The 21,086-nt window shown below is 34.4% G+C and overlaps 1 protein-coding gene across 13 annotated transcripts in view; it reads right to left on the bottom strand.

The window, feature by feature from the left end:
- DYNC1I2 (dynein cytoplasmic 1 intermediate chain 2) overlaps positions 1-21,086 on the bottom strand; it is a 54,002-nt gene that overhangs the window by 8,678 nt on the left and 24,238 nt on the right. For all 13 annotated transcript variants that reach the window (XM_032408262.1, XM_032408217.1, XM_032408235.1 and 10 more), the window contains 8 exons: positions 13,316-13,411; positions 12,939-13,101; positions 12,716-12,815; positions 12,100-12,225; positions 11,068-11,214; positions 10,593-10,706; positions 10,156-10,289; positions 9,128-9,272 (listed from right to left, as the gene is read on the bottom strand). In XM_032408262.1, coding sequence (XP_032264153.1) covers positions 9,128-9,272; positions 10,156-10,289; positions 10,593-10,706; positions 11,068-11,214; positions 12,100-12,225; positions 12,716-12,815; positions 12,939-13,101; positions 13,316-13,411 — 1,025 coding nt within the window. The remainder of the gene's footprint in view (positions 1-9,127; positions 9,273-10,155; positions 10,290-10,592; positions 10,707-11,067; positions 11,215-12,099; positions 12,226-12,715; positions 12,816-12,938; positions 13,102-13,315; positions 13,412-21,086) is intronic.

The following is a 21,086-nucleotide window of genomic DNA, read 5'->3' on the forward strand; positions in this document are numbered from 1 at the left end:
TCTCTAAAGGAGATCCACAAACAGCAAATAATCATTTGAAAAGATATTCAACATCATTATCCATCAGGGAAATACAAATTGAAACCACAAGGAGATATCATTTCACACACTAGGATGTCTATAATAAAAAGGACAGATAATAGCAAGTGTTGGTGAGGAGGTGAGAAATCAGAACCCTCATACATGCTGATGGAAATGTAAATTGGTGCAGCTGTTTCGAAAAAGTTACTCAAATGCTAATTACAGTTAACATATGACCCAACAATTCCACTCCTAGGTATATACCCAAGAGAAATGAAAACATATATACACAACAAAAATGTACATGAGTGTTCACAGCAGCATTATTCACAACAGCCCAAAAGGGTAAACAATCTAAACATTCATTAACTAATGAATGGATAAACAAAAAGTGGTATATCCATATAATGGGATAGTATTTGGCCATAAAAGGAATGAAGTACTGATACATGCCACACATGGATGAACCTTGAAAATATGCAAAGTGAAAGAAGCCAGTCACATTTTGTGATGCCATGAAATGTCTATAACAGGAAGTTCCATAGAAACAGAAAGTAGGTCATTTCCAGGAGCTGGGTGGAGGGAAAGGACGAGTGACTGCTAATGGACTTAAGGTTTCTTTCTGAAATTTGAAAATGTTCTAAAATTAGACAGTGATGATAGTGCGTATCTCTGTGAATCTAAGAACTGTACACTTTAAAAGGGTGAATTTTATAGTGTATGAATTATATCTCAATAACAGTTATTTTTAAAAAAGACATAAAGTGATAGACAGAAATTAACAAAGATATACCTATAAAGGCAGCCCCTAAAGAAGAAAACCAAAGCAATACTATAGAATACAAAAAATAGTAAGAGAATTCTCCTAAAATAAAAGACAGCTTGAAACTAAATATTTAAGAGTATCCTGTGCATCTAGGACAATCAACCCTTTAAAGAAAAAGAAAAAGGGACGCCTGCGTGGCTCAGTCGGTTGAGCGTCTGCCTTCAGCTCAGGTCATGATCCCAGCATCCTGGGATCGAGTCCCGCATTGGGCTCCCTGCTCAGCGGGGAGCCTGTTTCTCCCTCTGCCTGCTGCTCCCCCTGCTTGTGCTCTGACAAATAAATAAAATCTTTAAAAAGAAAGAAAAAGAAAAAAAATTTGATCACCCAGGTTTTGTAAGACCAGGTCACAATTAAGGAAAAAAAAATCAGATTGTCATCAGACTTTCTGACAACAATGCTTTTTGCCAGAAGACGACAGAATAATATATTTAAGGTAATAAAAAAAACCAGCATAAGTCATGGATTTTATATACAGCCAAACTGACCTCTGTAACCCAATAGGCTCTTGTGAATATGAGAATAATGCATCCACAAGCACGCTACTGCAAAATGAGCTTCAGATGACCAAAAAAACTGAGGAGACAACAACATAAGGACAGGGAGATACCAAGTGATTCATGAGGGTAAACTCTTCTTTACAGAAGTATAAACAATCTACAACTATACACAGCAGTATGAACAATACAGTAAGAATGCAAAATCTAGACTGTGAGGAACTCTTAACAGGACAACCAACCTGGTTTCTTCTTCAACAACGAAGCAAGAAGAGAGGGAAGGAAGCCCTATCTTAAGAGAGGAATTCAAAAGATGTGTCAATTGCAAATATATGGACCTCATTTGGATCTTGGTCAAACAAATAAATAGTAAAAAAAAAAAATTTAAATTGAACATTGACTGGCTATTTAATGAAACTAAGAAATCACTGTTTATTTTGGGGGGTGTAATATAGAGTATCATAGCTATTTTTTAAGACTTTATTTTTTAGAGGGGTGCCTGAGTGGCTCAGTCGGTTAAGCATCTGCCTTCGGCTCAGGTCATGATCCCAGGGTCCTGGGATCGAGCCCCGCATTGGGCTCCCTGCTCTGCGGGAAGCCTGCTTCTCCCTCTCCCACTCCCCCTGCTTGTGTTCCCTCTCTCACTGTGTCTCTATCAAAAAAATAAATAAAATCTTTAAAAAAAAAAAAAAAGACTTTATTTTTTAGAGATACATACTGAATATTTGTAGATGACATAACATGTCTGGGTTTGCTTTAAAATCCAGGGGTAGAGGGGCGCCTGGGTGGCTCAGTCGTTAAGCATCTGCCTTCAGCTCAGGTCATGATCCCAGGGTCCTGGGATCGAGCCCCACATCGGGCTCCCTGCTCGGCGGGGAGCCTGCTTCTCCCTCTCCCACTCCCCCTGCTTGTGTTCTCTGTCAAATAAATTAAAAAAAAAATCTTTAAAAAATAAAATAAAATAAAATCCAGGGGTAGGGAGGGAATGTACATGAACTGTCTCAAACAAGACAGGTCATGTGTTGATAACCATGGAAGCTAGGTATTGGGTACCATGGCTTCATTATACTCTTCTCTTTGATTTTGTATCTACTTGGAATTTTTCATAAAAGAGTTTAAAAATATTTAAAATTTTCATTCAGATATTATAGTAAATGTCAAGAGCATGGCTTAATAGCCAAAAATGTTTGCTTGTAATTAAGAAATTTTTCACAAAACTTAAAAGTAAGCTAGAAACTGAAACTAAGAGGTTTTTTTCCCTCTCAAGATCACTACTTTCTATAACTCTCTTTGGCAACAATGCCAAATGAAGTCTCACTCTGAAGTAGTGGTTTTCAACATAGGATGGGTATCACATTCATCTGTAGAGCTTTTTAAATTCCACATGCAGCCACCCCCATCAGACAATTCATCAGTGTTTCTGCTGTTGCTGCACTAGTGATTCTGATGCACACCATGATTAAGAGCCACCATGCTAAGGTGTATTATTCCTGAGGTGATAGTGTACTTCCTCAAGAACATCCCATTTTTAGACAATTTTATGGTCTCCAATCAAGGACTTAAAACAGTTGTTCAAAATCAAAATCATGTTCACATGCTCAACTCTGTAAGCATATATATTGGCCTACATAATTTTCTAAAGAAGGAGTTATCAACAGAAAAATGGGTAAAAGATTTGAACAAGAATGTCACAAAATGGTCAAAAAACACATGAGAGGTGTTTGACCTCATTAGTCTCAAGGTTATGCAAAATAAAACCACAATGCAATGCAACTACACCTATCAGAATTATTAAAATGAAAAAAAGGTAGAAAATATCAAGTGTTGAGAAGGCTGCAGAACAAAGGGAGATTTCATATGCTACCAGTGGATTACAAACTGGTAAAACCATTTTGGAAAATTGTTTGGCAATATCTACTAAAGCAGAATGTAGGCATATCTTATGGCCAAGTATTTCACTCCTAGATATATGCCCAATAGAAATGAGTGCTTATGTCCATCAAAAAGACATCTACAAGTGATTCATGAGGGTAAACTTTTCTTTTTCTTTTTTTTAAACATTTTATTTATTTATTTGACAGAGACAGACACAGCGAGAGAAGGAACACAAGCAGCGGGAGTGGGAGAGGGAGAAGCAGGCTTCCCGCTGAGCAGGGAGCCCAGTGCGGGGCTCGATCCCAGGACCCTGGGATCATGACCTGAGCCTGAAGGCAGACGCTTAACGACTGAGCCACCCAGGCGCCCCAGAGGGTAAACTTTATAGAAGTATAAACAATGCTAGTAGCAGCACTATTCATAACAGCCCCAAACTGGAATCAACCCAAATACTATCAGCAGTAGAATGGATAAATTGTGATATACTTACATAATGGAATAGTATACAACCGAGAGAACAATCTACAGCTCTACTCAACAATATGAATGAATCTCACAAGCATAAGTTTAATAAGCAAAAGCAGCCAGCCACAAATAAGTAAATATTATGATTCCATTTTTATAAAATATGAAACAAGTTGTATGCAAATTAGATTAAACTTATTTATGTCTTTTTTTAAAAAGATTTTATTTTGGGTGGGGGTAGAGAGCACAAGCAGGTGGAGCAGCAGAGGGAGAGGGAGAAGCAGGCTCTCCGCTGAGCGAAGAGCCCGACTCGGGGATAGATCCCAGGACCCTGGGATCATGACCTGAGAGATGCTTAACCAACTGAGCCACCCAGGCACCCCAACAGAATCTCTTTAAAAAGAAGTAATTCCAAGGTCAAAAATATCTTCCTATATAACCTGACTGAAGATATGAACTTTTTGAGAAGGAATGTTTCTATTAAAAGCAATGGAAATACAAAGAAGCAGAGTCTTAAAAGAAAAATGAAGACAGTACTCAATTCAAGCATTGTCCAGGAGAGAGTCTCAGCCAATGGATTCTAAGAATTACCACCCATGGCAAGGCTATCTCCATGTGAAAATGAATGAATCACACTATCTTTGCTTGATATCATTAACATTCAAATTAGAAAACTTCTTTTGTTCCAATTCCTTGCTCACCAAGCAATCTTCTGATTATAATTTGGCTTCCCACGTGGGTTGTCTACAGGGAAACAATGAGCTGGTCAGGCCAGCATGAGTATCTGGGTCTTCTGGCAGTTGTTTCTCATTGTTAAATTAATAAATTGACCCTCTCCATATCAGTGTTTTAGAAGCCTTTAGTTCCAGTCAGCACTCCCTAGCTAATCACTCTAGTAGACTGACAAGACTAAGTTTCCGAATATACAAAGAACAGTCTGGATACTGGCCAGCAGCAGGTCACTATAGTAAATGCTAACATGGAGGACCGGGTCCCAGCCTTCCCCAAGAAACACTCCAAATTCGAAGCATTTTTTCATTTGAACTTGTCTAGTACGTGCACAGTTGCTATTCCAAGCATTAGGAGAATCTCTTTAACCCTGTTTTAAATGCTGGTGTTCTCTGAGAGTTAAATAATGAAGCTATTAAAATATAAAAGAGGATTTAAGACATCAGAGATTGTGAAAAAATTTAAGGTGTATATGGACTACTGAAGTCTGAAAACCACCTACTCTAAGAAATTACCCCATTAATGATTTTAACCTCAACACTTAATGGTAAATAGAGTCCTGACAGGCATTTGTTCTGAGACTAGAATATACTGTACATACATGAAAATATATTGGTCCCAATTAAACAATTCTATTACAAAGTAATTTGTAACAAGTATGGTTAAATGTGGTAGGACATCAAGCTAATTTACCAGGTCTACCCCTAATCAAGTTCTTACAGAATCCTCTGGTTACCTTCCAGTAGTTTCACTCCTCACGCATTCTTCCTACCGTTTTTCAGGGCTGCCAAAGTACTTCTGTTGTGAATTTTCAAATTTGGCATTTTGAAAGGTAATAGTGTCTTCCAAATATATTAGAAGCCATGTCTTGGTTGGTATAAACTTTACCAAAATGTGGAAAATCCTCTACCTCTGTTTATATTCTTTACTAAAAATAACTGAGTTTTAAAAAAGTCATGAAAACAATTTGATGACCCAGAACTCTGTCACTGCATTATAAATTCCTGACTAGGCAAAAAGTAGATGCTGACTACAGAAGTAGATTACTTTAAATTTGAGGCAGTGTCAAATTGAGATTTCTGGGATATTTTTAGAGGACTTATAAAAAGGGAGAAAAAGGAGGATTTTTTTTTTTTTTTTTTGCACCTGTGAAGAATATTGCTGGCAGTTTTATTTTTTTAAATTAATTATTTTTATTAACATATAATGTATTATTTGTTTCAGAGGTACAGGTCTATGATTCATCAGTCTTACACAATTCACAGTGCTCACCATAGCACATACCCTCCCCAATGTCCATCACCCAGCCACTCCATCCCTCCCGCCCCCCTCCACTCCAGCAACCCTCTGTTTTCTGAGATTAAGAGTCTCTTATGGTTTGTTTCCCTCTCTGGTTTTGTCTTGTTTCATTTTTTCCTCTCTTCCCCTATGATCCTCTGCCTTCTCAAATTCCACATATCAGTGAGATCATATGATAATTGTCTTTCTCTGATTGACTTATTTCACTTAGCATAATACCCTCTAGTTCCATTCACGTCGTTGCAATGGCAAGATTTCATATTTTTTTGATCGCTGCATAATATTCCATTGTATATATATATATACACCACATCTTCTTTATCCATTCATCTCTCAATGGACATCTAGGCTCTTTGCATAGTTTGGCTATCGTGGACATTGCTGCTATAAACATTGGGGTGCACATGCCCCTTCAGATCCCTACATTTTGTATCTTTGGGGTAAATACCCAGTACTGCAATTGCTGGGTCGTAAGGTAGCTCTATTTTCAACTTTTTGAGGAACCTCCATACTGTTTTCCAGAGTGGCTGCATCAGCTTGCATTCCCACCAACAGTGTAGGAGGGTTCCCCTTTCTGAAAAAGGAGAAATCTTGTTTTGCTATTAGGGCAGAGCCAGATCTTAAAGGATACAAAGATACAACAATTTTTAGTAACTCGTTCCTTCTAGTTTACGGGGGCTCAATCCCGTGAGTCAGAAAACCCTTAAAAAAGTAGAGGCCAAAAAGAAAAACATTTAAAGTCTGTTAAATTCACGAATGTGAAGATACTGATTTAAAAAGCTTAAAATGGAATTGGAACAATGTTTCTAAAGAGATTGCCTACTGAGGTGCCTGCATGGCTCAGTCAGTTAAAAGACTGACTCTTGGTTTCAGCTCAGGTCATAATCTCAGGGTCATGAGATCAAGCCCCGTGTTGGGCTCCAGGCTTAGCAGGAGTCTGCTGGAGATTCTCTCTTCCTACTCTCCTTCTGCCCCACCCCGCCCCCCCCAGCTCTCCCTCAAATAAACTTCAAAAAAATAAATAAATAAATAAGACAAAAAAAACCCCACAAACTATCAAAAAAAAAACTAAAAAAAAAAAAAAATCACCTGCCTATTATTCATAACCATTGTGTTGGAGAGCACAGAGACTCTATCAAGTTTTTTGGCAGGGTAGAAATAAATACCAGCAACACAAGTACCATGAAGTATAAATCCAAGATCAAAACAGTGACACTGGGAGCCATGATATAACCGAATAAAAAAATATTTACTCAGCAGATTGTTGCTGTTCTAGCCTTCATAGAGAATTACTTGTGTGCAGAAAAGTTAGAATAAAAGATAATCTTCTGATAAAGTTTTAGAGGGCCCGTAAACATGTATAAAAACACTCTGTTCTCTGTTGGCTCATCCTTTGGCCACTAACACTGGAGAGGTATGTACATGTGTATGTGTGGAGGGAGGAGACACACGTATCACAGTTGAATGAATAAATGAAGCACACAGAGGGAAGCAATGCCTAGCTCAATTAGCAAAGAAAGAGATATGCCTTCCTGTCATTCTTATTCAGAAGGCAGTTCTATGTTGAAATACAGCAAAATACCAGAACAAAAAATACCAACCACCAATCAACCAGCTGTGTGAGTACCACAAAAGCAAGCATCAATCAGTCTGCTATCACAGACATAAGTTCTGTTCTTGTTTAGGCAATGAAGAGGAATTCTTCACTTTCCAATCCTGCTGGTAATATATGCAAGGATGGAAGCCTCAAATTTAAAGCTAAAGACTGGCAACTGAAGCCCTGAGATATTAAAATAAATCTACAAATTTATAAAAGATTCTTTTCAATTACTGAAAAAGGAAGTTGGCCAACAACCTAACAAAGATGTCTTCCGTGTCTATATAAAGGACTACCAAGGTGAAAGCACATCAAGAAATATAGCTACTTGTATGGTTACCTGCAGCCTATGCAGAAATAGTTGGCTTCATCTCTCCTATTCTACACCTTGCTTTGGTTTTACGAGCTAGATTATACGTTTCTTTGCTTATGGTTGTAAGAATCTTCTTCTATACTTTTCCACTGAAAACTCTCATTAAAAAAAACAAAAATTCAAGAACAATCCAAGAAAGAAAACAGATGATTGATTAAATGCATTCAGGGCTCTGTCTGATCCCCATGAAAGAGGAAGTGAACATTGCTAAGTGCCTATTACATGTTAGACACTGTGTTAAGCCCTTTTCTATATATTTCCTTCATTAGCCTTAAGTGCTATTTTTATGCTCACTAATGCCAAACATGAAAATGCTCAAATTTAAAAGGCAAGCTTTTAGAGGCAAAGTTTTCTAACTCACTTCATATTACATTGAAAGAAAGCATCATGAAAGAACAAGAGTGGACAGTAAGTCCATCCCAGATTTCTGAGGCCAACCTTTGATATATAAATATGAGTTCACTCTAACAGTAAAGAACATCTCTTAAGACCACTAGGTTTCCTCAAAGAAGCTGAAGAACCAAATAAGGTTTCTAAACTCTGTCTCATGGTAATCTATTCAAAAAGTCAACATTTAGAGTAAGGCAAATAGAAACATGAAAAAATACAGCTTAAAATTTAACTTCATTTAAATAGAATCTGATATTTTGATTATGCAGCTTTGCCAACTACAATGTAATACTGCAGAAAAGCCAGACAGAAAAGTCAAGGCTTCTTAAATTTAATATGGGGTCAAATGAAACTATAAGGCCTATCACAAGAAGTAACATTCCCTACTTGGATTTGCCTTGAGACTTTCACTGGAGCAGGGCAATGTCACATTTATCTGGAATGCTAGAGGATCAGGAATCACTTTATAACATAGTAGGTTTTTCAAATAACTGAAGCTAATTAAAAGCAAAAAAAAAACTAATTTTTTTATTATGGAAAACAAAAATATATATTCATCCCTGCCTTTAACAATATTTCCTTAATGATTTAAGTTTGTTATTATAGCCTTATTGTATAGGACTTATTGTACATCCATTATCTGTCTTTTCTCCATCTTCCAGCAGCTCCGGGAGCCACTGCAGCCTCTAAAAGCTCTTCCAAGAGCAAATGTATGGCTTTTGTGCTGGGCTATACACAGCTATGTAAGGTGCTATGAGAGATACTCAGGTGCTTTTTCCCGAACTCAATTCAGAGTAAACAGTTCTGTGCTTTAAGAGCCTGAAATGGGAAGACTGGTCTTTGGTTACGTGGGGTTAACATATTTGTCAGCACACTTTTATGAAAACTACAACATCCAGTGGCTCACTCATGTTCAGTATAACTTCTTAGCAGGTTTGATCTATCAATGAATCATTCTAAGCTATTAGAAAGCTTTTCGCCTTTCCTGTGTAGTATTAGAGCACCACCTTGTGTCAGAAACCCAAGGAAATGAGCAGCCATCTGGTGTTTTTAGATACCTTAGTTGTCCAAAGTTTTACTGTCCAGTCAAATGACGAAGTGACAAAAAGATGTGAGAAGTCCACTGCTCCAACAGCTGCATGACAATGGATACCAGTAATTGGTCCTTGATGTCCCTCAAACATCTCACTGATTCCAGCTTTGCTATTTCATAAAAGTGAAAATATTAGGAAAATCTCTTGGAAGTAAACTGCTTATAAATACATCTTATTAAGGATTATATATCAGATTTTTACATAATTTCAACCAACCTAACTCTGCTCATAACACATCAGAGTAACTTATGTTGAGTGTTACTCAATCCAGATTTGATAACACTACTAAAACAGTAAGTACAGTTTGAACTATAAACATGCTTGTTGACAATACAACTCACAAGTCCAATTATCTGAGGTGATGGAATAGAGACAAAGGGAGGCTATACGTAAGAGAGAAAATCTGGGCTACTATTTTTATATCAAAAGCTTTGAAGTGAAGGTGATCTGTATTTGAGATGAAATCTGGACACTCCATTTTTCTTTTTTAAGGAAGCAATTGATAAGGTACAGCTAGACAATTTCAAAACAGATTGAACAGCAGGAGAAATACTAGTCAATTTAAAATGTGTACGTGACATTACTACACAATTATCAGGAAGATGAACTAAAGCTCAAAGTCCAAATAAATCAAAATGGAAAAACGGCTGAAAATCTTATTTACAACTTTAAGGGTCAGTATGTGGCATGTGCATATTATATTTGCAACTGCTGAAAGCTACTTCCTACCACTAACTTCTGTGAGTACATGCATACATACAAAACCACAGCACACCACAACCCATAAGATCCAGAACATATCATGATCCAAAATAACCTTTTATTTTAAAAAGTATTTAAGTTTTAATTTTATATACCTGAACTCAAATACAATTTGTCAAAAATAATGAGTGGCTCTATGACAAATTTCTACTTAAACAAGGGGCAATTTGTTTTAATGAGACTATTAAAGGAAGAAATTTAAATAATTGCAAATTCCAGTTTAGATTTACCTGCCATGGCGGCATGCTGTGTACACCGAACCTTCTTCACTCCCAACAACAAAGTTGTTGACATCTCCAACAGGGAAGGACATAGATGTCACAGCTACTGCCTTTGACTGTTTATGAACCAATTCCATGCTATCCTATGTAGAAAAAATTGAGGAAATTATTTTCTAAGTTTGCAACTTTTAATTTTCTAAGAAACATTTCTAGTTTTAATTGGTTTATAAACAATTCTTTTATTATAATACTTATACAAATTTACTTTGATTAAATGAAGTAGGTTTGAAAATAAAGTATCTCATGACAAACTATAACAGGTTAGATTTATAAGCTGTTATCATAATACTATTATAAAACATTTATGAAAAAACATAAGCTGGGATTTACATGGACTTAAAGAATAACATTTGTCTCAAAATTTCAGTTTTCCAAGTTTAACCTACCTGTGGATGGGAAAGCATGTCCAGACTCCATGAACAAATTTTTCCATCAGTAGATATGCTAATCAGATTGTGAGCATTTTGTGTTCCAACAACATTTACACAATATACTGGATGCTAAAGAGATGTTAAAAGACATTTTCTGAGATTATTTTGCCAAAAAGATGGAACCATATTTACACTAAAATCACAGGTATTCCGTTTCACATCAAAACAGTCTCATATCTTCATGGTATTTTTAATGTGAAGTTTGATGCTATTCTGTTAATTAATAAAAGCTTGTCTCAGAAGATAGATGAATTTTTAATAAAACAGATTTCTAAAAATACAAAAAAAGGCCTTCATTTTTGGTGGCCAAGTGATGAAGAATTCATACATCAAAGGAAACACATTCTGAGACTACTCTGATGGACACTACTAAGCATTTAATGGTGAAGCAGCACAGAAGTCTAATGGAAATAACCTCTTTACTACTTACTGTGTGTGCAGCAGCTGACAGCGGAGTTCTCTGCACTGGAGTTCTTTTATTGCTACGGTTATCCCACAGCACAATTTGGCCTGAATATGTACCACCAACAACCAGATTTGGATGAAATTTTGCAAATGTAGCAGACATCACAGCTGACTGTAAATAAGTAAGATTTCTATACTTAAGGTTCAAATGGAAGAAGCCTGATAAGTTATAAAAATAAATTTACACACAAACATTTTCCCTTTTATTGTAAGGTATTAGAGATTATAAAAAGAGTAAATTAATTCGTTTAAAAATTTCATTTTATTTCAGAATATAAAAATATACCTTTAGAATAGTTTTTGCTTAAGTCAAATGTAATGATTGTTTACATAAATGTATTCAAACAATTTATAAAGAAAGCAAAAAAATTATTTTGTTTGATTACAGTATTAAATCAAAAGACAACTGGCTCTAACAGTAACCTGACAACAGAGTATAAGCTAGTTTTGACTCAGTTAAGCATTTTTTTCAGAATTATGATTATTAAAAGATAACTTATGCAACTAGAAAAGGCTCGCAAATTCTAACCTTCCACTAAACTCACTTTAAAAATCTGCATCTGTTTCCTACTTCAAACATATGTTTCTATTTAAAACTATCTAGTTCCAACTCCTCAGGCCATGTATAAGTAATTCAGTGGGCCGACCGTCTAATTGTTTTTTCAGCAAATAAGTTCATGAGAAACTCCCTGTAGAGAAGACATTTTATAAAAGATTCCTTTTATATAATCAATCACAATAACAGAAAATCACAACTGCAAAGGACTTCAGGTGTGATTAAACTTATATAAGAGATGTCAGAAAAGCTACAAAAGGCTGATCATGTTGAACTGAAAAGTCTTCAGTTTTCTGTTAACATCTGTTTGCAAATACGAGGTGGTTTAGTAAATGCCAATCCAATGAAATCATTATGTTGACAAGAAAAGAAAAAAGGCACTTGTCTAAATTCATTAATGAATTCTTAAACTTAGGGAAAACTGTTAAAACACCATCTTACCTGGCAGTGAAACACATATTCTGGGGTAGTTTTTTTGTATTTCATATTCCATACAAGGGCTACACCATCAGGTTCATGAGGAGCATCTTCATTGTTATTATAAGAAGCCACGAGTAGCTCTGGATACTGCTCACAAGAATCAAGTGGGGAAAAAATTGCTACGCATAAGAAATGTTGCACACTCTTAGTGACTCAACTATTTTTATCAAATTATTTTGAAAATACAAATACTTAACATTTCCCCAAGAAAGGTGTCACGAGAGTTACGATTACTGGGGTGTTAGTAAAACTCTAAATTAGTATAGTTAGTGATTTAAAGTGTTTTAACATTAAAACATTTTATTAAAACACATTGCAATTTTAACCAAAGAATATGGTGAGCAACTGAAATTAGTAAACCTGGGTTGTGGCATAAATTCAATCTTGAGTTTTAAATTAAATGATGTTTCCAATCCTTTCTTCCAAAGTATTTAAGATAAAATGAATACAATAACAGAACCATCATCCATTATTACTCTAAATGACACACACTGATTTAATTACCCAAAGTCTCCATAATTAAAAGTTCTTGTTAATTTTAATTTAAAAATGAGTAACCAATTTTGTTACAATTTACCTGAGATGACCAATCCAAACAACTAACAACACGATGCTTTGACCAACGTTCATCAAAAAATTGTCGATTTAATGACAGTTTAGCACCTGCTTGAATCTCTCTACAGAAAAAAACCAAATCCAAAAAAAGATCATGTTACAACTTCTCACTCTTGATCTGAAAGTAATTTAAGTAACCTTAAAGTAACATTGCTAAAGCCATAATTTTAGCAATTAAACATTACCCTTCTTTGTCTTCCAAATCTCTTCCACTGTAGTCAAAGAAGATGTTAATCTGCTCAGAAAGCGCTCTTTCTACAATTCTTGTAGAATGGTCAAAGAAACTTAAAAATTCCTCTGAGTGTAAGATTTGTTGCTTTTCTTCTTCAGTCAGCTCATGAGGGGGAGCTGGAAAACAAGTATTTTCCTGAAGTCAGTCTAATTTACGTCTGTCAAATCCTGTCAATTCACTATCAGTTTGGATCAATGAATGCCACATATTTTTTTCCAACCAGATTCACCTCTTTCATTTAGAGCATTGTAGTCTACTTTAACACATAAATAACAAAAAAAATTTTAATAAGAATCAACAAAATTTTTTAAAGTTAATTCTTTAAGATACCTTTACTATCATTTTCTTCATCTTTCTTTAAAGTTTTCTCTTCTTCAGGTTCAATAGGTGGTTTAGGAGTCACTACGTCATCTTCTTCCTCTTCATCTGAAAAAAAACAGAAAAACACAAAAATTATTATGAAAATAACTGAACTTTTGAGCAACAGTTCAGAAGGTATACAACTAACTTTACATAAACACAAAAGTAAACCACTGATAAGACAGAACAAGAATAATATGAATTTCATCAACACAATTTTAAAGAAAGAAATAAGTGGAACTTCTTGGTGTTTATACATACCTATGTGGTACCTCTAATAGTCATTCCAAATTTTGTAGCACGTAAACTGAATTAAGATATATAAGCAACTAGGACAAATTCCTCATGGAAATCTCTAAAAGCTTGCAAGCATTTATCATTCCAGACAGAACAACATGCAACTCCTGCATAGTTTTATGTAGCATGCTGACACATTAATGCTGTAGAATGAAGAAAATCAAATGTCTAAAATAGCCTACAGAGCTGGCTGCTTACTTGTGATCTGAAACCATCAGTGTCTAATGGGTCTTCATATGGCATAAAGACGGCTTACATTAACTCTCAGATTGCTATTTGAGAGGCAGATTTTAAAGATAATAGCTATGAGACCACATTTTCTATTCTGTCATTTTAAATGCAAGTCTCATTATCTACCGTTGCATGATGTGGCAATAAGCACTTAAAATAATGTTTTCTTAACTTGGAACAAAAATATACATTGAGATAATATACAATGTTTATAAGAAGACTTTATTACTAAATCTCCTCTCCAAACCAAGAACTAACTTAAAATCACTTACTTTAAAATGTTATAGAGCATACAACTCTGCATACCTTCTCTTTTACTATATACTGAGACAGATTTTTATGAGGAAAATGCTTATTTTTATTGCCTAAACAGATGTGTCATTTGTCTATAAGGGAATGGCAGCAGGCGTATGCAGCAGAGTGCATCTTAAGTAATGAGGGCCTATTCAATAAGGGGACTTGTTATTTATAGTCATTTCCCTGATCCATGTTCAAAATTATCTAAAGCACACATACATGCTCCATACACAAAAGAATGGTCAAGGATGGGAACCAGCTGCCAAGTCATGGTCCCAGCAGCCAGGCCAGCTGACTAGATAGCAACAACCAGATGGCACTGCTGGGATTGTGTCTTTCTGCTACAAGGTGGCAAAAGGATGGCACAACATTCTTCCGCTTGGCTGCTTCCAATCCCATCTCTCCCCACTGGTGAGACTGTGCAATTACCCACACTCCAGGAGGCCTACAGATAAGCCTTTACCCTGCAAACAAAATGCAGCTTGTAGGCCACACCAGCTGCCAAACCACACACATAGTGTTAGGTTTGGAGAGCTATGAAAATCTTTCAAAGTCTATAGTATAAGCAATAAAAATATAGCTGTACCTGTAGGAAAGAAAGCTTTAAATGACACTGTATAATGCACACAATGATACAACCTCCAACTTAATCAAAATGATAATGACGTATGCCAATCCCACATTACTTGAAATTGAGCGATTTTTACGTTCTGACAAGTTTACAGAACTAGGATAAATGGCACGAATGATTTCAATATATGCTCATACTTTTGAACCAAATGGTGAAGGTTAAAATTTTTCCTTTCAAGGGCCTCAATCAGCCACAAAGGAAAACAGTAATCACTGTCTTTTCAGCCAGCCCAACCGCATTTGTCAGCCCTTTCTCCGTCAATGCAGCCAGAGCAATCAACCTGCCAAACATTCAGAATGGAAAAACAATCTGAAAATACAGGGTATAATGCACCTGCCAGTGAAAATGGCCATTTCAAGAAAAGCTAGTGATCTCAGTGACCCCGCTGAGGAGGCGGTGGTGCAAAGGGGAAAGAACACGTAAAAGAATTCTTAGTGATCGCCACTCTCTTGCACATTGACACTTCCTTACAAAGCATGCCAATTACAGCTTTTGTGCTACTTAAAAAAATGAAAGCTTTTTTTGGGCAAAATAATCACACAGAAACAGAAAGACAGTACTCCTTTTTAGATGAATTCTCATATACAACAGATTATTAATCTGAAAACAGTATAACTGTTGACAATTCTATACTGTACTGCTCCAACATGATGAAATTCTACCATAAAATCACCTGTAGGTGTAATGTAATAAAACAGTTTAATTACATTTAACTCAGAGGTTGACTTTTAGAATAATGATATATTTAAACAAATTAAAAATTAAGTCTGAGAATATATATATATTTTTTCATTTTCTGGCTATCAGTTATCCTAACCAATTTTGTTTACTAGCAGGGTTTACGGTATGTAAATCCTAAAATCAAAGAGGGGGATTTTGAGACACCCTGGACAGGTCTTCTTGAGCACTGTGAATTATAAATTACAGCCTCCTAGCCACATTGTATTTTCCTCCCTCAACTTTGTTGCATTATATGGCTTCTAAGTACTATTTCCAATGACAGGTGTCAAATTCCTGTCATAATGCATATGGTCAGTACTTTAGTGCCAAGTGACCTCATAATCTACATATTTAACAGAAAAGATCTTGTTTATAGACCATCTTTTCCTTCTAAAATTTAAAATGTAGATGAAGTATGTTAGACAGTGATCTATATCTGCCTCTTACATGGCATTTGCTATGCCTATTTGCCCATATAGATCAGTTTAGTTGTAGCTGAATGATGGATTACCAACTATTTAGATACATGTTTTCAGGACTTTGTTTTAGAGTTAATGTACCTACCTCCCTTTCTACATGGATGAAAAACTAATCTAAAAACTATGACAGGTCAAAAGATTAAGCCAAATAAAATTTCAAGGAACAAAAAACAAATGATCTGCTCTTCTTAAAAACTTCAAAACATTGTATTTTTATTATAAAGCTGGTCTTAAACAATTATCTATATATATCAAATATTTGGCAAAAATGCCCATCAGTAATACCAGATTAGAGAATGTTCCTCTGAATAAATACACTCTCTTTTTAAAAACTAATATGATAGCTACTAAAGGACTATGGACATGATCAAAAATATAATATCATAATTCTGAAGATTTTCTAAGCTAGTCCTTATTACATGATAAACTATAATGTATTTAAAACAGAAAAAGAATGCAACAGAGCAGGAAGACTGAAAAATGGGACTGCCATGTCACATCAATTTATTGATGAATATTCATTGCAATATGCTAAGTGGTTAACTCCATGCTTTCTCTGACAGGGAATCTAAGGTTATAAACTGAGCAGTAAAGAATGCATAAAAGTAGCAGTTACTTTTAAAATGACAAATCTCTTGTCAATGAATGCTAAGACTAGGTTTAATGAACCATTGAATTTTTACTTTGAGTTAACATCAAAATTGTGATGTATTTTGGTGAGATGGAAAGAAAAGCTGCTCTGTAAATTAAGCTGCACCTAGAAATAACACCAAAGAGTGAAATTCCAGTTGTCGGAATAATCTGTTACAATGGAGTTGGTTAATCAAAGTTAAATCATCTGTAAAATGGGTGGCTTTTGTTAAGCTGAAGGAAGGAGTCTTCAGAGCAAGTTTTCTCATCTGTATGTCACATTACACTTAAGAGACATCTAAGCCAAGAATAAGCCACAAAGTACACTTTGAACTATTTTAAAATGTTACAACACATTTAACAGGTAATATGCAACATCCTAGGAAATCCTCACTAAACACTGATACTTTTAAATCTATCACTTATCATGATTAATTCTCATTATCAAGTGAAAAACAAGTCCCATCATTAGTGCATTAATGTTGTTCAGAAAATATGTTTGTTGTCTATAAATGTATTATGTAGTTTCATTATATTGGTGTGCCGTATTTTAAGATAGTTTTAATGTCCTATGGAGTATTCCTTATTTACCAAGTAGCCTGATTATTTATGGTACAAAGGAAGTTGCCACCAAGTTCTAAAAATCAGAAAATTTGTTGTATATAAAAATGATTTAATTTTCAAAAATTCAACTTATGAATAACTTCACAAAATCTTTCATGAGATTAGAGGGAAATGCTTTAATCATTAATTTTAAAATATAAGTTAGATATAAACAGTTTTCCTTTAATATTTTCAAAATAACCCTTTCTTTTCTAGATCAAAATCATTTTGAATCACTTCATTTCAATCCAGTTGTCCATAATTTCATCTACTTATACCTTACTCTTTAAAATCAATATTAAGAGAAACTTGTATTGGGACAAAGCTTCATGAATGGATCAATGGACCCCATTCTTTTTATATTTTTAAATATCTAGAATGATATGCAAGTTCTCTTGGATTTCCTTAATAATTTAGATCTTCAACAAGCGAAAATATGTAGCAGTCTTTTAAATCAGGAAATATTTTGAATACAGATCTAATGCTAACTTGGGGGAAAAATAAGAAAGAAGTAAAATTTCAACTATACCATTTACTTTAACACAATTTGTTTCTCTGTATGGTCTTTTTAATACAAAATTCAGATTTATCTAGGCAATATTGGCATCATTGACATAGACCCTGATATCTACGATCTCATAAATATTACATTTTTCTGATGCCGTAATTTCAGATATGCTGATTAAAAGTCTTTAAGATTAAGAAGAAATGCTTTAATTTTCAATTATATTTATATTCTCACAGATTCTCTGAGGGTTAAAACTCATTTTTATAGGTCTTATTTATTCTAGAATTTTTAAAAATTCCATTTTGGACAAAGGTAATATTAACCAGAGGGCCCAGAAATTTAGTCTACCTGGGAAGCATGGATTACAGACAAATGTTAAGATCATGCAAGAAAAAATTTAGAGCTATTTACATGTAATACTTTTCTATACATTATAAATACTAATTGACATGTTCCTAAGGAAAAATATCTGGCTACTAAACCAATACCAAAAGTAATTTTAAAACTCCACACAGATAAGAAATTAGAATAGTGTTAAGAACTGCACTTCACTGGAAATCAAAAGCCAGGTTCTGGTTGTAGCCCTATGTCACCCACACTGTGACCACAGGCTCATCACAATTAACTTCTTCAGGCCTCAGTTTCCTCAGGTATAAATAAACTGATAATATTAGATAACATAGGATTTCTTCCTCTTTAAAAATCTATCTAAAAATAGCAACAACAAAAATCCATACCGAAAAGCTAGATAAAAAATAATGCCATTTTCAAAAGAGTTAACAGACTTTTAAAAGCTAAGGGAAGAAAGTAACTTTTCCAGGAGTTTATCTGTGGGCACCATGAGAAGCTTTTTACCTGCAGAGAGTGAAATTGACTGAGGTCACATGTTCTTAGTCAATTTCTTTCACAGTAGGTGCTTTAAGACAGGAAAGCACCTCAGTTCAGAAACAGTACTACCAACTTACAGAGTAAACTTGAAAGCAAGAAGATGGCTAGAATGGTGAAAAAGAAAAACAAGGCAGAATAAAAACCACTGCTTTTTTAAAAGATTAAGATTCAGCCATTTAAAAAAAAAATGGTAGAAAGATAAGAGTTAAGCCTAAGACCAATTTTTATCTTCAATTTAGTAACTCATATTACTCCTGCACTGATTACACTGCCTACCCAAGTTTAATTTACTGTCTGCTACACTCAAATTGTAATTTCAGCAATTTTGTCTCATAGTGAGTTTTGGAATTTGTTACATAATTCTTAAATGGAAACCAACCAGGCTAAGTTTGAGAACCACTGTATTAAAGCAATGGATAAGTACAAGTATAGTTAAACACAAAGTGTTTTCATTATAAAACCTTAATTTCAGGGTTTTTCTTTCCCTCTTTCTAAAACTTCCACAAATTGGGAAAAGAAACTTAATGGTAAGAGCCCTAGACATGAAAATAATTATAATAATAATATAGAAAGGAAATGATCTCATTTTTATAAATAGCTTCAAAGGCTAAGGATGGCCCCATGGTATCAGGATAAATTTCTCATTCTCCTTCACTTACATAACTAAAAAAAAAAAAAACAAAGGATGACCTAGTGCCTTCATATATATAGCATATACTCAATAAAACTGTAGAATCATGAATGCTTGTTAGGTTGCAAATGAATAAACATGGACCTTTAAAAATTAGCATTTAAGTCTAGTCCACATAGGAAAATTTTAAAGGTAGTGGTGCTGACGCAGACATACTCATTAGAAACTGGGCTGAGTTCACTTATCTTGTCACTTTCACCTTCGATCAGTAAAGATAAGAAAAATTATATTTAGCACTAGGAAAGAACAAAGCTGTTTATTCATTTATCTTAAACAATTACTATAAAATATTATCCTGATGCAGATATACCAATAAATAAGTTAATTAAACCACGCTATCCTTTAATGAAGTGTTTTTCAAACTACTGGTCTAACTAAACCAATGAATTTAGCATATTATGGTCATTTGTCATTTAAAAAATGAAATATAACAGGAGAAGGGGAGGTGCTATTTAATAAAACTTTTGTTTCGGTTATACATCTGTATCCATGCTTGTACTGTATTACACTATAAATTGAATTTTTTATCATAGGTTAGTACCATAAAAGCACAAAAATGCTGCTTCAGTGGCAGCATGAGAGAGAAAGCTCACCTTAGAATCAGACTTGGTTTAGAATAGCTACACCAGCTATGTGACCCTTGATAAACTATCTCTTTGACTTTTACCTTCTTCATGTGTAAATAGAACCTATAGTTAACTCTTATAGTTTTGGTGAGAGGATTAGAGATTAAATGTAAAGTGCTTCACACTGTACCTGATATGTGAGCACTCCTTGTGGTTAAAAATTTCAGCTATTAATTTAAACAAAGTTTGAAGAACCATTACAAACGAATAGCTAAAATAATATATTTGAAAGATGTTAACAGGTTCAATTTTGTTCAAAGCATTCAGAGGGATACATAGAACACAAAATAACACATTTGTATCTACATAGTTTGTCAACATGGAACTCAAGAAGGCTTTAAGGAGAATCTATAATGGTTTCATTTATGGATATAAGAGCAAATAAAGACTAGAATATGATATAGTCATATTAAAACCGAGAACTGAGACTAATCATACTTTTTCACCCAATTTCATCAATAATTATACTGTAGCATTAACATTTGAAAATAACCTATTCCTAGTAGTTACTTCCAAAGTAAATGCATGACAATAAACAATGCAAGTAAGCAAAATCATTCTCCTTAGTAGATAAAAGCAATTAATTCCTTCGCCAAATACTATGTTCTTACTACATGCCAGGCACTATTCAACCGCAGGCATTACAGCAATGAAGAAGAAACAGTCTCTATACTCAGAGAAAATCTGGCAAAGAAGCTAAAGTTTGCTAATGCTAAAAGCCTTGCCCCAAATAATTTAAAACTGGAAAGAATAGAGTTTATCTTGTGCTTCTGGATCATCAGCTTATCTAACAAATCATGATCTTTCACATTTTTAATTACTTACAAAATAAAAATAGGAAAAAGAATTTTTTTAAAAATGCCAGTCTTATACAGCTATACACTCAAATTAGTTCAATGGCAATAAGTTACATGTCAATATTTAAATATTTACACACATCTCAAAATAAGCAATTAAAAATGCACATTTCAAATAGGATATAAAATCATATGTGTATATATATATTTATGTGTGTATATATACAGAGAATTTTTGAAAAAATACATTCTAGAAAACTGGAAACAAAATATTAACAGTGGTTATTACACAATGGAATCATGACATTTCCTTTATATCCTTTCTGTATTTTTTAATTGAAGT

Source organism: Phoca vitulina, unplaced genomic scaffold, assembly GCF_004348235.1.
Source record: "Phoca vitulina isolate PV1807 unplaced genomic scaffold, GSC_HSeal_1.0 scaffold1, whole genome shotgun sequence".
NCBI classification, from domain to species: domain Eukaryota; kingdom Metazoa; phylum Chordata; class Mammalia; order Carnivora; family Phocidae; genus Phoca; species Phoca vitulina.